Source organism: Penicillium canariense, assembly GCF_028826845.1.
Source record: "Penicillium canariense strain IBT 26290 chromosome Unknown utg000002l_segment0_segment0, whole genome shotgun sequence".
In the NCBI taxonomy this organism is placed as follows: Eukaryota; Fungi; Ascomycota; class Eurotiomycetes; order Eurotiales; family Aspergillaceae; genus Penicillium; species Penicillium canariense.
The window spans coordinates 44,436-59,561 of NW_026622729.1; the positions used below are offsets into that span (position 1 = coordinate 44,436).

Consider the following 15,126-nt stretch of genomic DNA (forward strand, 5'->3'; position numbering starts at 1 on the left):
GAGACTCGAGCTATGCACAGAGCTGGAAAGCCTTCCTGCGGATCAAAATGGTTGGACCTCATCCATTTCCACTTACGTACCGGTATGTTTCTACACGTGTGGATATATTCTCCTTCCTCCTGCCTGCATGCTAGCGTGTTTTTGTTTATGTCCATGGGATGCCCTTTATCTGTATGAGCCATTGGGACCAGTCCATTGAGCTCTGGTCTTTCTTCACGTGACCTCAACCACCATGGAGACCTCCGAGTCCAATTCTTCGCTCCGCGATACGGAAAACATCGCACCCAAGATCATCAATGACGACCACCCTGCCATCCGCACCCTGATCGAGAAGCAAGGCTTGGATAATGTACACCTAGCCCATGTTCCCGTCAGCTGGCGAGGACTGAGCGTCTCTGCCCCGGATGCGGGCCCAGTGACGGTCTCCCCGGGGCCTGCCTGAATACATTTCGCATCGACCAGTTCAATGTCGTCAAAAAGCTCCCTTTTCCGAAGGAATTCGGGGAGACCAGGAGCCGAAATCTCCTAGAAGGTTTCAGGGGAATTGTGAACCCAGGTGAGATATCGCTGGTTCTGGGCCGTCCGGGAAGTGGATGCTCGACGTTCCTGCGCGCGTTGGCGAATCGAACGTCCCTCGAGGTTCAAGGGGACCTCAGTACGCGGGGATATCGTCAGACGAGTTTCTAAAGACCCATCGTTGTGATACGATCTATTTACCCTAGGAGGATCAGCATATTAAAGCCTTGACTGTGCGTCAGACGTTAAGCCTCGCTCCCCAGATGAGCCTGCCGTCAGAGGTGCGCCATGGCGCGATGGTCGAGGAGCTGGTTCAGTCGATGGCGCAGATGTTCGGCATCGACCAAGCCTTAGATACGCCTGTCGGTGGCTCTTTTTACGCCGGTGTGTCTTGAGGTGAGCGAAAGCGAGTGTCGATTGCCGAAGTTCTCGCGGCCGGGTCGTCGGTGCAATGTTTCGACAATTCCACACGCGGCCTGGACTCGTCTACCGCACTGGACTTCGTCAAGGCGCTTCACCTGCTCACGATGGTGGGCGATCGAACCACTATGGCAACCATATACCAGGCCGGAGAGACCTTATACAACTACTTCAATAAGGTACTAGTCATCTACGATGGAGGGCAAGCCTTCTTGGGCAAGATTGACGAGGCCCGACCGTACTTTGAGGATCTAGGCTTCATGCGTGCGAAAGCCCAAACAATCGCTGAGTTTCTCTCCTCTGTCTCCGATCCTGCCCACCGTGAAGCCACACCGGGAAGCGTGGCCGCGAACATGCACACGGCTGCCGACTCTGCGGCCGCGTTCGAGCTCCCCGCACTACGCCAGTATAGTCCGCGAAATTGACGATTCGCTGTCCCAAGATCACCTTCAAGCCGCTAAGTCAACGGGAACCGCATCGTTCGATCGGTCCTACCCGCTGCAACTCTGGGAGTGTCTGCTGCGCGAGATCCAGCTCGTGCGTGGCCAGGCCATCGTCCACTACGGCAAGTGGATCGCCACCATTCTTTTATGTCTGATTATCGCAAGCGAGTATTTCGACGTCTCGGCGGATGCCCAGGGTGCCTTCTCCCGTGGCGGTTCGATTCCCTTTGCCCTCAATGTAAACGGCTGGCTCTAGTTCCCGGACCTCTTTGATGCGCACACGAATTGACCCGTCTTGGAGCGTCAAGCGGCATTACATACGTACCGACCGTCAGCGGTGGCTCTAGCTCGAGTCATCTTGACGTGCCGCTGATTGTCTTTCAGAATGGCATTTTTGTCATCGTATTCTACTTTCTGGCGGGGCTACAGGTCGAAGCGAGCAAATTCTTCTTCTTCTGGTTCGTCCTGATCTTGTCGACTATCTGCTTTAGCGGTTTATTGCAGATGTTTGCGTACTACGTGCCTACTTTGGATGATTGTAAGCGTCCCTTCCAATTTCTTGCAGACATTGTGTTTCTGATAAAACCATTGCCATAGGCTTCCGGTTCGGCGGCACCGGCTCGACTATTACCATCTTGTTCTCTGCTTTTCTGGTCACGACCAATGACATGAGACCCTCCTTCGGCCGGCTACACTACCTCAGTCCAATTAATTATGTCTACGAGAGTGTAAGAGCACGGATACATACGCGCGATTCCACAAAAGCCAATGGAATACTGCCCTAGGTCTTCGTTAACGGATTCGACAGCCTGAACTTTGACTGCAGCGGTAACATGATTCCCGATATGCTCTGTGCAAACCCAGATCACCAGATCTGTATTGTTACCGGAACCAAAGATGGTCAAGTTTCAATCCCTGGTATACAGTACGCTGAAGCCAACGGGCTATATCTCGAACATAAATGGCGTAACGTGGGCATCCTCTTCGTCTTCATCGCTGCGTACGTCATCATCAGCATGATCGGCAGCGAGTTGATGCAGTTTACACCCCAGGGCGGCTCGCCCATCGTGTATGCCAAGAAGGGCCAAGCGCAGTCGAAATCACATTCGGACTCGCGGCGCGGAGCTGACGGGACTGTTGAGAAATATATCGAGCGTGAACTGCCTGGGCCTTGTGCCGATACGCAGAAGTCTTGTCCTACCAAATATAGTAGTCCCTCGCTGACCTGGAAGAACCTGACTATTGACCTTGGTGAGAAACACATCATCAAGGGCATCTCAGCATATATCCGGCCGGGTGACTTCGTGTCAATATGTGGTACCAGTGGTGCTGGTAAGGTGACAATGCTCAAGGCTTTGAGCCAAATAAATGTGACCGGCGAAGTTGGTGGAGAGATGCTGTTTGACAAAATAGCACTTGGCCAACCAATCGTATAAAAGAGTAACAGGTTAGTGCCCGGCCTCTGTTCGTTCGCCGCATAGTTGGCACGATGTGAATTGAACTGATACCTTCCTAGGGTTTGCACAACAGGCTGTTCTCCGTGATCTAACGGCAACAGTTCGGGAAGCACTGGAATTTTCTGCTCTCTTACGCCAACCCGACGCCTACTCGCGCGCTGAGCGGCTCACATACGTGGAGTCGGTTCTCAACCTGCTGGATTTGAAGCATATCGCTGATGCCCTAATTGGTGATGAAAACTCTGGATTGGCAGTTGAGATGACAAAAAGAGTAACGGTGAGAGGATGTATCGATTTCCCGTCGTAGCTCAATGGAGCCTTCTCCTGATGACGCTTCCCTCAGATTGGCGCAGAGCACGCACCTCGACCTCACGTGCTGTTGGCCGACGAGCCAACCTCCGGTCTGGACTCCGAAGGCGCAGCCAACATCGACGAGTACCTGTGCAAACTCTCTCACGCTGGTCAGGCAGTACATGACTATCCACCAACCATCTGCTCTGGCTTTCTCCAAATTCGACAAGCTGCTCGCTCTCTCTCCAGAAGGAGAGCAACTGTGCTTGGATCCTAATGATAAGGTACTGGATTACTTCACCAGCCATCGAGCCGTGCCAGCCCCCGATACGCCAGCATAATTCATCCTTGAAGCCGGTGGCGCTGGCATCAATGCCCGCAAGGATACCAAAGGAAGCCAGTAGGCGAAGCACTGGCGCGAGTCTCCTGAGGCGAAGGCCGTGTTGGAGGGCATAGATCGCATCAACAAGGACTACAAGGAAGGAAATAACTGCGTGGATGAGGAGATTGGTCATGGCGAACTCAACGCCTCTATCCTGGTTCAGTCGTGGCTGCTCACTGTCCGAATGCTAAAGAACCAGTGGCGTAACCCGCCATACATGTACTCGAAGACTTGGGTGCATGTTATCCGTGCGATTTTAACTAGTACGACTGTCTACAAGCTCGGAACATCTCCTAGCGATCTCCAAAACAGGGAAGCACACAGGCATCCATCCACCTACAGAATCATTGAACCCGGAAAACACCCTACTGACATGAATGGAAATAAAATCAGAATGCTAAGTGTCTTCTCCATCGTTGTTCTGGTTAACACGATCGTCAATACCGTCCTTGCTCGGTTCTTCTTCGCTTGACTCCTTTGGGAAACTCGAGAGGGTCCTTCGCGCACATACGGTTGCAGGCACTCTGAACAGCGAGTATCGCAGCCGAGATGTCCGGCTCTCTGGTATGCTGTTTTCTATGTACTGTCATTTGGTACTGCCTTGCGGATTGCCCAACGGCGAGGCGGCCGGTTACGTCTTCCTGTCATTTTTGACCGAGGTGTTTGAGGTTAGTCACATACAAATACGCACCTGTGGCGAGGACAAAAAGCAATTGTGTTGTTTGGCTGACTGAAATAAATATATAGGTCCGCTTCGGCTTATTGATGATCGGCATGAGCCCTGACCTCGGAACAGCCGGCAATATTCTTGTTTTCCTAGTTTGCTCGGTCAACTGGTTCAACGGGATCATTGTTCCCTATGAACAGATTCAGGTCTTTTGGTGGTACTGGGTAAGCCGTCACGTCCACTTTCTTAAACATCACAAACAACTCAACCAGCCCAATTCAAGGAAGAAGCCCTAACTTCAGAATAACAGATGTACTGGATTAATCCTTTCACCTACCTCCTCGGCAGTCTTGTCACTGCAGTTATCGAGGACCAACGCGTTGTTTGCAGGGGAGAAGACCTCTATTTCCTGCCCCCGCCGGCTAACGAAACATGCGGCTGCTACCTCTCTTCCTGGGCTAGTTCCGCCCAGGTACAAGTCCTGAACCCCTCCACTACAGAGAACTGCAGGTTATGTTAAGTACACCATGGGAAATCAGTATCTGGAGAGGTTCCGGCTAGGTGGTGGAGAGAACGGCGGGATCTGGGGTGATTGAGGTATATTCGTACTTTTTACTGTTTCAAGCTTCCTCTTGGTTTATTTCGTGACATGGGCGACGAAGGTGCATAAATGGAAGAAAGAACCAGTCGTCACTTAAAAGGAGTCTGCTGAAACCTTGAATGAGTCGAGCTGAATGGAGGGAGTTGGAGGAGGGAATAATACTTCTGTTCTTCTCAAATCTTTGTTGTGTTTTGTCTTGATCTGAGGCTATTGATTGCTCTTCAGTACTGCTGAGTTGCCGCTCAAAGCCGAGATTAGGTGGATTGTTTTTGTCCGAACTAGATAATTCGCCTTGTCCTTAAGAACCAGGACGTCACATTTGCGGAAATATTGTATGGCTAACACATAAAATCAATTAGACCCTTTCTTAAAGGGTGTATTATGGCCTTTCATTATCAGGATTGATCAATAAACCCACATCTTATATTACCAAATCGGTCGAGATCCGGCCACGATGCATGCCCTTCCCTTCATTGGCGAGGGATCTCCGAGAATCATGGTGTAGCCGTTGGGGCGGACTCCAGGTATCCGAGTGCACCTCCAGCGTGACTCTTCATATCAGATAACGTGCTTCCCGCTACGCGAAACACTCCCACACTGACACATCTTCTTCCACTATACACTATGCTACAAAAACATGTCGAAAACGCGTCAAAATGGCAGCAGAGACAGGGCAGCATCTTATTCGCGATATAAACGTATGAAAGTGGCCAATTTGTCTCTTTTCGCGCAGCAGTGACGCGTTATGAAATATCGGTTACTACTATGCACGCGCCTATGAACAGAAGATTCCCTGCTACGTTCAAAGCTCACTATCACCTAAGATTATCTTCTACCGAAGAGGCTTTGCTACTACGATGGATATTCGATGCAGATGTGCGAAGTCTAGCGCCTAGGCCTTCTGACTCGCACACGCTCTCGCAAATGAGAAGTCGGTATGATAAGAGTAAACGGCAGTAACGCAGTCTATCCGTTGTACTCGGAACGCACTTATGATAGAAGCAACTACCTAAGGCAGCAGAAAGAAATAAAACAATCCCAATGCAATACATGAGTAGAATGAACATGCCTAAATCAGAAGCGTCCCTTGTAGCCACCATGTTTCACACCACCCCAGATAATGAATTTAGGCTCGAAACCCTTACCAACCTTCCCAGTCTGGCTGAGGCCACCATTCTCCGGCAGGAGCACAACGTTCTCCGGATACAGCTTGCCTAGAGTTGCGAGAGCGACAATGGGTTCCACGGTCGGGATGACATGGGTACCGCCCTGCTTTGCAGTGATAAGACCACAGCCGGGGTGCAAGAGAACGTCCAGGGCCGAGTGGACGATAGGAGCCCGAGTCGGGAGGTCCAGCTCCTTGCCCGAGAGTGCCTGGTACGCGTAGCGATGGCCGCGGGAAATCTGACCGATATCGACGCCGACGCACTTGCCGTTTTTTAACTCTAGGCAGAGCTCCAGTTGACGGACGGGAGTGGAGTCGGTCGAGGGCACCAGGCCCAGACTGGCAATTTGGATGACGGGAGATGCAGACGCGGAGGGAAACTTCAGCAGCTCTTCGGCCTGCACCTGGGAGCCAGCTGGAATCTCACGACGCGGGGCAGTATAATAATCTGAGAATTCGTAGTCGAATAGAATGTTCTTCTGGGATGGATCGAGCTTGGCTGGGACATACTCCACCAAGTGGAAATGGGTCTCTCCGCCGCTCAGGACGGCCGGCAGGATGGAGCCATGCTCGTACTGGAAGCCATAACCACCTGTGTCGGTCCGGGGTAGATCTGGCGCCAGAAGCGCTTTAGCGTAAGCTAGCACCGACTCAGGTGGTAAGCTAGCACCAACACCTGAGTCACGCCCTTGGTGACGAGGAGCGTCATAAATTGCGTGCGACTGGGCTCCACATGACGGATGCCCCGGGTAGCCTTACCATCGATGGGAATTAGGACCTCTTCGAAGTTTCGGAACGGAAGGAGAGCGTCGCGAAGCAGCACCATCTGGTGCATATATTCATTGAGCAGTTGCATTAGGTGCGGCTGACTGCGACGCCCGAACATGAGCTCGACATTTATCGGTGTAAGCAGATGATTCTCGCATGGGCTGCGGATGTTGAGTTCGGGTTCGAAGGGGCCGTTGGAGGCCTCCCGTGCCCATTTGACCAGAGTCTTTCCGATTCGATCGGCCTGCTCCTTCATTTCCCTGCGTGAGAGATCGCGCACATCTTTCTGGAAGGGCAGGGTGGACTTGCGAGTGTGGGTGGCCAAGTTGCAGGCAATATTGTCGAGGAGCAATGCCCTGGCGGGTCTCGTATCTGGGGCATCCTCGCTCAGACGGTAGACGACTGTGTCCAGAAGGGGACCCAAACCTTCAACCACTTGGCGTGGGGTATACACCCCAGACCGTACAGTCCATGCGTGAGGCTGGGGCTTATCGCGAGCACTGCCTTCCGGCTTTGGGGTTATGGTCTGCCCAGCCAGTATCCCCCCCAGGCCAGCAAGGCGGTAAACGGCGCTTGCAGCGACAGGTTTCGTCATGGTTGCATTAAGCATTCCGAGGATGAGGAAATTAAGAAGAAGGAGCTTCACAGGCCTACGTTCTCTTATTAGTTCGGTGAAGGGGTCCTTCTGGTTCTCCCAATTTCCTGGTAGTGATTAATGATTGCATCCTGGTTTCTTTCGGGGGATCGTGGTCAGTTCGGAGATGCTTGGTCAATCACGACCACCCATCTCCGGCCCTCTACCATCCATGTCCATCCATTCTAGGAGCAGGAGCAGAGGTGACGTAGTCACTTCATTTAGTGACTTCATTTTTCCCGATGATCCGCTAGTCCGATTAATGAAGGCATTGTGTTCGCCGGCTTCTTGTGCGGTCTTAGCATGAGATACACGCGCGTCCGCGCTTTCCGCCTGGACTAGACCCTCTAGTGTCGGCCAGCCCTCGGTGTTGTTCTCCAATTCCAGGATTGGGATCACACGGGCAAGCTCGGACGCCACTTCCGACAAGACGAGGGGGTCAGAGTCGGTGATGAACAGCTTGGCATTGACTTGCTCGAGCCGAGCGCGGCAACGTCTGTCTCGCTCATTTCATTCTGAACAGGGATGGGAGCGATCATCGCTCCAGCAGAGATGGATCCCAAGTAGGCAATGGGGTATTGAATCTAGTTAGCAATTGCTCGCTAGTCCTGATATGAGGGTCACTCATAGAGGCCTAGCTTGTCCTTCGCCACCAACTGCATGGTTCGGCTTAAGATCGTATGTTCGGTGGATTGCACTCGCAAATTGAAGGCCTGAACCTCTTGGAAACTCAGAGTCCAGATCCTGTCCGACTACCTCGTCTTGCTTCAGAACTCAAGGTTTTGCGATGACTATGTCGAAGCTCCTTCCAATGGTATGTGGGCGCCTCGGAATCCTCTAGCCCCGCCACAATAGAATGACTGTGAGAGCATGAATACAGTAATCTCCGAATTGTCTTTACCCTACCCTTCCATTCGATTCCGAAATCAAGCCCGTCTTTGTCCAACGATGCAACATCGCTTAGGTCGGTATAAGGGCATGGATTGGAGCTCACGACAGGAAAAAAGGCCCTACAGTAGCGCTTACGTGAGTCTAAGGCACGCTTATTGTATCACAGTGCATAGTTATATGTATAAGGGATGTCATAACCAGAGTGGCCAGAGTATGCATATCGAGCGAGACTAAACCATGTCGCCATGATCAGTTACTTGTGTCTCCTGTTTGCCAATCCCAAGTCTTGCCAGCATACTCACAACTATCTAGAAAGGGTGCCGAAAAGCCATTGCCGAAGTTTGCCTTTTGATAGAAGGCTATAGTCTGGTTGGCGTCATTGCCACAGATGGGCCCACACCACTTCGGCTTATATCCATATCCGTATGGCTGTAGGATATACTGTTTGAAGGCATAATCGTAGTCACTACTAACAGTGGCACTGATATCGCACACAGGAATTGTCCACAGCCCTTCCATACTGGTACCTTCAGACCACGGGTTCGCTCCAGTACTGAATATCTCCTCTATCCGCTTGTTCCAAGTGGCTGTATCATAGTCGTTACCGGCTACTCGGTAGGCTTTGGCGGAGATAACAGCATCCTATGTCGATCCTTCATTAATCCAGTCACTCATCACAATCGAAGAGGGCAGATGATCAACTCGGGGGTGATGAAAGTAGCAAGGATTAAAATTGACCTACCGAGGGATTGATATTCTCCCAGAATGGGCCACTACCTCCCGTTGTCTTCAAGTAGGGGGGTTTGCCCATCCGGTCTGATCCCCACGGACGAGCAATCCATCCGTTATCCGAATTATCATATTGAGTGTCTTGATCGGTGGGTCGCCTCTGCCAATAGTAAAGATACCATGCTTGGTTATTGTCATCACACCACCAAATAAGGTTATCCTGGTCCTTAGGCCCCGTTGAACCGATGCCCTGATCTTCATTGCAGGAGGTCCCACCTAGGATGAATACACGTTGCATGCGCAGAGGTAGTTAATCATTGAGGACTGGATCATGCTCATCATAGTTTGACTAGTCTTTGCCATATCCATGTCAGGAACATTGACCCAGGATCCGTCCTGAAGGAATGTACGAATGTCACCCGAGCTTCCTACACCATCTCCATGCATGAGAGCACTGATCAGATTGATGAATATGGTTTCGCCTGCTATGATGAACTGGCTCATGCATGACCCATATCAGCGGCTGTGTCGAAGGTAATATCCTGCCTATTAGAACATTGGAATTAGCATCCATCTCTTGTTATGCCACCATATGGTATCCGAAAGGTTTCTTACTGTGACATGACGATACTGGCCACACTCGTGGCGCCACTAAACAGGGTTGAGAGTACACTGGCAGCAACTGCGATTTCCGGCATTGCGAATAAGATTGGCAGGATTCCAGCTTTCATCATCCCACCAGAAGTTGGGTGACAATGGCGTCTAGAGCATAACTATCTGCGGTCGCTGTGCCCTAGTCCCAGGAGATATCCGTGCAGATTGGACATCGCCTGGGTCACGAAATACGCCTGCTGGGTAGCGTTGCCCAGATTATCCAATACAGGGTTGTTGCAGGGGCCCAGATTGCAGTTATTGTCCTTGCCACTGATTTGGCTGCTCCAGTCTGGTACACCCAGGCCCACTCACCTAACGCGCCAGCAAAGCCGTTGGTATTCTGGGTGCATTGGGCAGCATGAACAGTCCACCAATTGTTTAGCCAGCCATCTGTGTTGGCCTGTTGCCAATCCTGTGGAGTGGGATTGTAGTATTGGCCGACAGGATAACAGCCTAAGGGACCACGATTGGTTGACTTTCGGATGTAGTGACGGCGGGAACAGGCACCTGAAGTCACAGCGAGTGAACCCAAAATCGCGAGAAAACCAAATATAGAGTAAGATATTGGAGCCTTGATCCCTCGATAATGGATGAGAGACCAGGTTTGCAATCCCCTTCCCGGAGAACGAGGGTGAGAGGTATAATTTATAGTCAGAATATGGACATATGATGATGCTGACCTGATTCGATTGTTACAGATAGGCTTGTAGTCCACTGTGTATATTTTCCCATGCTGTTGGTCCTATTTTTTCCTGTTTGCCTCCAGTCCGACACTGTAGTAGCTTTATCTGTGCCATTTGTTTGGGGGCCGACGAGACAGATAATCGAGGACGCGTGCAGAATGGGTGGAATTCAGAAGTATTCGTGAACCAACTCCTTCAATTAATCATTCGCCAGCTTGCTTGAAGAATTGTTCAAAGAATGGGGCACAGTTAGTTTAGACGGCTTGAACGGCACGTCAGATTCATAGATCAGTCGGATGTTCATCTGGCGCCGTCTTCAATAGTATCAAGCAGTTGATCCTTCAAGTATGGAAGTGCCGCGATGGTCCCATTGGTTTTCTCCAGTAATAGCCTATCCCAATAATCCTACGTTTTGACAGAAGGCTTATATTACAACCATTTTGATTTTCCAAAAGCCAAATCTAACCCAATTAGTAGAGCGGCCACTTTAGTATCAAGCCGACCGTTTTCCGCTACCCAGCCAACCTGTGCCTGCCCAGGAATACAACTCGTCGGTCAGGGAGAGAAACCGGTACTCGATGATTTATAAATGGACATAGTAAGTTAGTCCTATAGGCAAAGACTTCTGTTTTAAAAGTCGCTAGCCAAACAGCCTTGGGGTTAGGGACAGCGTGGACTAATCGACGAGGTAGGCCATAGAGAATAAGATATTATCACTACCTACTTCTTGAAAATATGGTAAATAACGTCCTTTGCGCTACAGTAAAGCATAATTTAGGGTAAATTATTTTCTGCCGTAAATAAATATTTTAGGGTCTTCGGGGTGACCCGGGCGCAGCTTACTCCTCGGGGCCCTGCAGCCCATTCCAACAGTAGTCCCGAACCGGGGAAACGTCTTAGAAACTGCATACTCCGCACGGAAAAGTTTCTGCAAAATCTCCTGACAGGATTATAATCGGCGAATTTAGCAGGATGTAGTTAACCCCTCTCGCCCGTTGCGATCACGAGACTAGTTGCTCTCTCTTATCGGCCATGTGCGGTGGAAACCCACGCTGATTGAACACAACGCACTTTCCGCCCCAATGAAACCAAACACACTAAGGAAGACGAAGGGGCCTAAGGGTTTACTGGGGGCCGAAGGAACATCCTAATCCACCTTCCATAAGCATCATTTGGGGTCCGCAGCAGGGGTCCAATTTTATTAGTAGTGTCAGAGAACTAGACACTGAACGCTAGGCAATTTTGGCCCCGAAGGAATCCAAGCCATCAAGGGATACAAATAATACAACTCTTTCAGGGCACAAAGAAGCCTCTTGCCCACCTTAAATGAATATCGTAATAGGTTTTCTTATTGATCATTCGGTTAAATTCGCAGAGAAGACTATCTAATAGGAAGATAGGTCCAATTAGACACATGGGTGCCAGCATAAGGCCTATTAAAGAATCATTCAAGAAGCACTATGCAATTTCACCCCCAAAGGAGACTAAACTATTATGGGATACCAAGGATACAAATCTTTTAGGGCAAAAAGAACCCTCTTCCCCACCTTGAATAAGCACCCTGCAAGGTTCCTCATTCCAGATTTAGCTATCTTAGTCTGGTGGACCATCTAACAGGAAGCTAATATAGTATAGGACCAATTAAACACATGACTGTGAACACGAGGCCCTTGGATATCATAACTCGATACCCATATTCCAAACAAATGCATCAAGTATAAAGCTCAAGTCAAATCGTCCGAATATCTCTATTTCCTTTGACCAACAACAGTCATCCCACTATATCCATCTCTCATTTAATCCGAGGTTGACGAGAAGATGCATTTCGTTTCACTGGCAACTGTTGCTGCCCTGCCTGTTCTGGCCTGCGCAGGCGTTCTCCATGGATACAGCCGCGGGCATGTCGCCCGCAGCTACACCTCAGCCTCTGCCACATCAAGGCACATTCCAACCCCGTACGTCCGTATGAGCGTCGCCAGTCCACTTCCCAAAGTTGGAGAAGAAACTCAATCCGGCAACTGGACCACGGCGATATGTGACAATACTATCGATGATGCGACCCAAGACCCTCAGAGCCGGTGGAATGCTGCTGGAGGTCCCGGTGCGTTGACCGACGTGGTGAACGCATGGTTAAGTGAGGGCAGCTCAAGCAATCTGAATTTTCCAGAGTTTGTTAGCTACTACTTCGCTGGCCCGGACAACTGGAACTGCCAGGACATTTCCAATATCCCCTGTTCGACTGTGGTCACCTGCAACGATGTCAATCACCCAGCTGGGTGAGCCTTTCCCCTCCAAACTGGCTGCCTAATTTGTCGCTCTTGATACTAAACGTTCTAGATATCTAATCCTCAACTCCCTTTCTTCAATTCATCAGGTAAGCCGAACATCGCCTCATCCTGGACCTTTATCATTCCCACACGTTCTGACCCACACAGCTCCATCAATCAACCTACACGGCCCTCGGAAATGCAATGAACGATATGCAGAACACGATTGGGGACTTTTCGTCCATATTTGCGCCCCAAAATAAAGATAATACCTTGGCGCTCAAGATCCTCTTAGACGCGATTGTCATGATTACCGCTATTGGTTCTTCCTATGCTTGGGGATTCGGTGAGTCGATCCATTTTTGGATGCTGCAGATGCATGTTTCCACTAACGTACGGTTCTCACATAATTAGCCTTCATTGAGGCAGGTATTGTGGCAAAGGAGTATGCTGGTATAAGCAAGGATATCACCAATGCTGCCGTCAACTCATTCGCCCTCGGTGCTACCAAGGATAGCTTGAGTTCCACGTGAGAAATGACATACTGCAACTCCTTTGCATTGGTGAGGACGCTGACTAACAGTTGCATAGTGCAAATGTGTTGGGAACTCAGAACACCCTCTCTGCAGCTCTCGGGGCATTCTTCGAACTGTGGGAATCAATGGAGAGTGAATACGTTAAGACCCTCTTTGACGGTTCCAACGATGCCGATTCTATAGTGGCCCTGCAAAGTCTGATTGGCGCAGGTGACTTACTTGTGCTTCCATCGAACCTAGACCTCAGCGGCCTCACCGGGCAGGCAGAGAAGATCTTATACGGCCAGCTGATTCCCGCAGGATGGTCTGTTTCTCCCCAGAATCTTCACCCTGTGATCCTGTAAGTTCTATCTCCTCCGGCACAAGCAATGGCAGCAGATTGACCTTAACTCGTCCAGCCGCAAGCCAGGTAGCTGCAGCGTATCTCCTGACTCGGATATGCTTCAATATATGGATCAGGATACCCTCAAGGGCGGGTATGTCTGTTACAATGGCGACGCTTTCTACGTTGTCAATGCCGAAATTTCAGTCCAGGGTAGTGACAATCCCACGTATTCCTTCACAGGCCTTCCTGGTGGTACCCATTCCCAACTTAATGGAAATTCATGGGGTGGTGTGATCCTAGAGGACATGGTGCAGAGCTCCTACGATGCTTACACCCTGAACGGTGACCAGAATGGCTATGTGATGCCATATGTCTCCAGTATTATTGACGGCAAAGGCACAGAGGGTGACGTTGTCTTCCAGAATGGAATCCGGACCCCCGGCTTCTTCAGCCTGCCCATATGTGATGATGTCGAATCTGCTGTTAGGAACACAATCACGAGCAGCCCCTCCGGTAAATACTGGCCTTGCACGAACCCCACAGGCTACAACCCTTCTGGGACTAATTTGGTATGTTATTTCTCGGTTGGAAGCACTGCAAAAAAATACTAACCCACGAAAATGCAGCATGTCAACTACGGATGTGTCACCATAAACAGTACCCCTCAGTGTGCCACCAACTCAGTTAGTGAGTAATCCTGCTCTTGTTGTTCCTAGTGACAAACAATCAGTGCTAAGCAAGATACAGACATAGCAGATCAAGGAACAACTAACACCTCTGCTACCATCTATGCCCAGTTCGACGGCAGCGATAAACTCGACTACATGGTGGTTCCCAGATGCGTGCTTAACGCTACATGGCCGCGTAGCTATGGCGATGTCTACTTTGGCCAGAATAACTGCCTCTACGACTCGACTGGCACGGTAATCAACGGCCAGTGCTGCACGGAGAAGAACACCCAGTCTGTGGTCAATCCATACTATGGCTAGCGCGCCAGAGCCGATCAAGATCGCGTTTATCACACGTCCAAGCCTATATTTCTTGCTTTAGCCATTTGGACTATGGCTCTAGAGAAAACATGACAATACTTTTTTCGTCTATTTTGCCTTATATTTATTTTTCCATTGCGACAGGATGGGTCTGAGACTGAGTGTAGAGCTAGAAGCCTTATCACATATGCGATGTAACTACGTGAGAGGATCGATAGTTATATCATATATCATGTATCATATGCCAAGTCATCCTGCTTCCCCCTCAGCAAAAATAGCCTCATATACAAAAGGAAGTCACTCTTTAATATCTTGATACTATGTTTAAACCAATTCAATGGAAGATTTTCGACATTAGTCTGGCTGCCAAAAATAGTGAGACACACGCATTACAGCTTTCAGTCCAGGAGATATTCATATTTTGGATCGATGATTGATATGCTTTAAAGGGCCTGAGAATAAGTACAGAAGCGATTCGTATAATACTGTAGAAGGTGGTGGGCGGTCTACGAATAACGTCGTTACTTGTTGGCTATTTTCCTGCAATCGTGATGATTGATCGCCTGTTTACGAGCCGGAAGGTCATTATTCATTCAAAATGGTAGCATAGTCTAAAATTTCACTCTGTACCGCGCCATCTTCTCATGCAGGACTTCCAGCTCCACTTTTGAGGCGCCGCATGTAATACTGCACGCAAAGGACCGCCGC

At 49.9% G+C, this 15,126-nt stretch overlaps 6 protein-coding genes across 6 annotated transcripts; 3 read left to right on the plus strand and 3 right to left on the minus strand.

Moving 5' to 3' along the window:
- Positions 1–232: 232 nt before the first annotated feature.
- Positions 233–4,772, plus strand: N7482_003189 (uncharacterized protein; the record flags this gene model as incomplete). Its single annotated transcript, XM_056685314.1, has 15 exons — positions 233–415; positions 463–639; positions 723–900; positions 943–1,347; positions 1,391–1,617; positions 1,764–1,917; positions 1,977–2,107; positions 2,165–2,711; positions 2,896–3,113; positions 3,180–3,305; positions 3,532–3,965; positions 4,042–4,177; positions 4,257–4,400; positions 4,487–4,648; positions 4,698–4,772. 15 exons carry the CDS (start codon positions 233–235, stop codon positions 4,770–4,772), a joined length of 3,297 nt encoding a protein of 1,098 aa, XP_056544056.1.
- Positions 4,773–5,851: 1,079 nt separating this feature from the next.
- Positions 5,852–7,305, minus strand: N7482_003190 (uncharacterized protein; the record flags this gene model as incomplete). Its single annotated transcript, XM_056685315.1, is given in 2 exon segments — positions 5,852–6,582; positions 6,594–7,305. The coding sequence occupies 2 exon segments, from the start codon at positions 7,303–7,305 to the stop codon at positions 5,852–5,854; spliced, it is 1,443 nt and encodes a 480-aa protein (XP_056544057.1).
- A 174-nt stretch (positions 7,306–7,479) lies between these two features.
- On the minus strand, positions 7,480–8,006 carry N7482_003191 (uncharacterized protein; the record flags this gene model as incomplete). Its single annotated transcript, XM_056685316.1, has 2 exons — positions 7,480–7,840; positions 7,969–8,006. 2 exons carry the CDS (start codon positions 8,004–8,006, stop codon positions 7,480–7,482), a joined length of 399 nt encoding a protein of 132 aa, XP_056544058.1.
- A 478-nt stretch (positions 8,007–8,484) lies between these two features.
- N7482_003192 (uncharacterized protein) lies at positions 8,485–9,662 on the minus strand (the record flags this gene model as incomplete). The annotated part of the gene is made up of 4 exons (XM_056685317.1): positions 8,485–8,877; positions 8,978–9,214; positions 9,256–9,463; positions 9,580–9,662. 4 exons carry the CDS (start codon positions 9,660–9,662, stop codon positions 8,485–8,487), a joined length of 921 nt encoding a protein of 306 aa, XP_056544059.1.
- Positions 9,663–12,119: 2,457 nt separating this feature from the next.
- On the plus strand, positions 12,120–12,581 carry N7482_003193 (uncharacterized protein; the record flags this gene model as incomplete). Its single annotated transcript, XM_056685318.1, has 1 exon — positions 12,120–12,581. The coding sequence occupies one exon, from the start codon at positions 12,120–12,122 to the stop codon at positions 12,579–12,581; it is 462 nt and encodes a 153-aa protein (XP_056544060.1).
- A 191-nt stretch (positions 12,582–12,772) lies between these two features.
- Positions 12,773–14,418, plus strand: N7482_003194 (uncharacterized protein; the record flags this gene model as incomplete). Its single annotated transcript, XM_056685319.1, has 5 exons — positions 12,773–12,914; positions 12,983–13,097; positions 13,160–13,444; positions 13,503–13,942; positions 14,183–14,418. The coding sequence occupies 5 exons, from the start codon at positions 12,773–12,775 to the stop codon at positions 14,416–14,418; spliced, it is 1,218 nt and encodes a 405-aa protein (XP_056544061.1).
- Between the last annotated feature and the right edge of the window lie 708 nt (positions 14,419–15,126).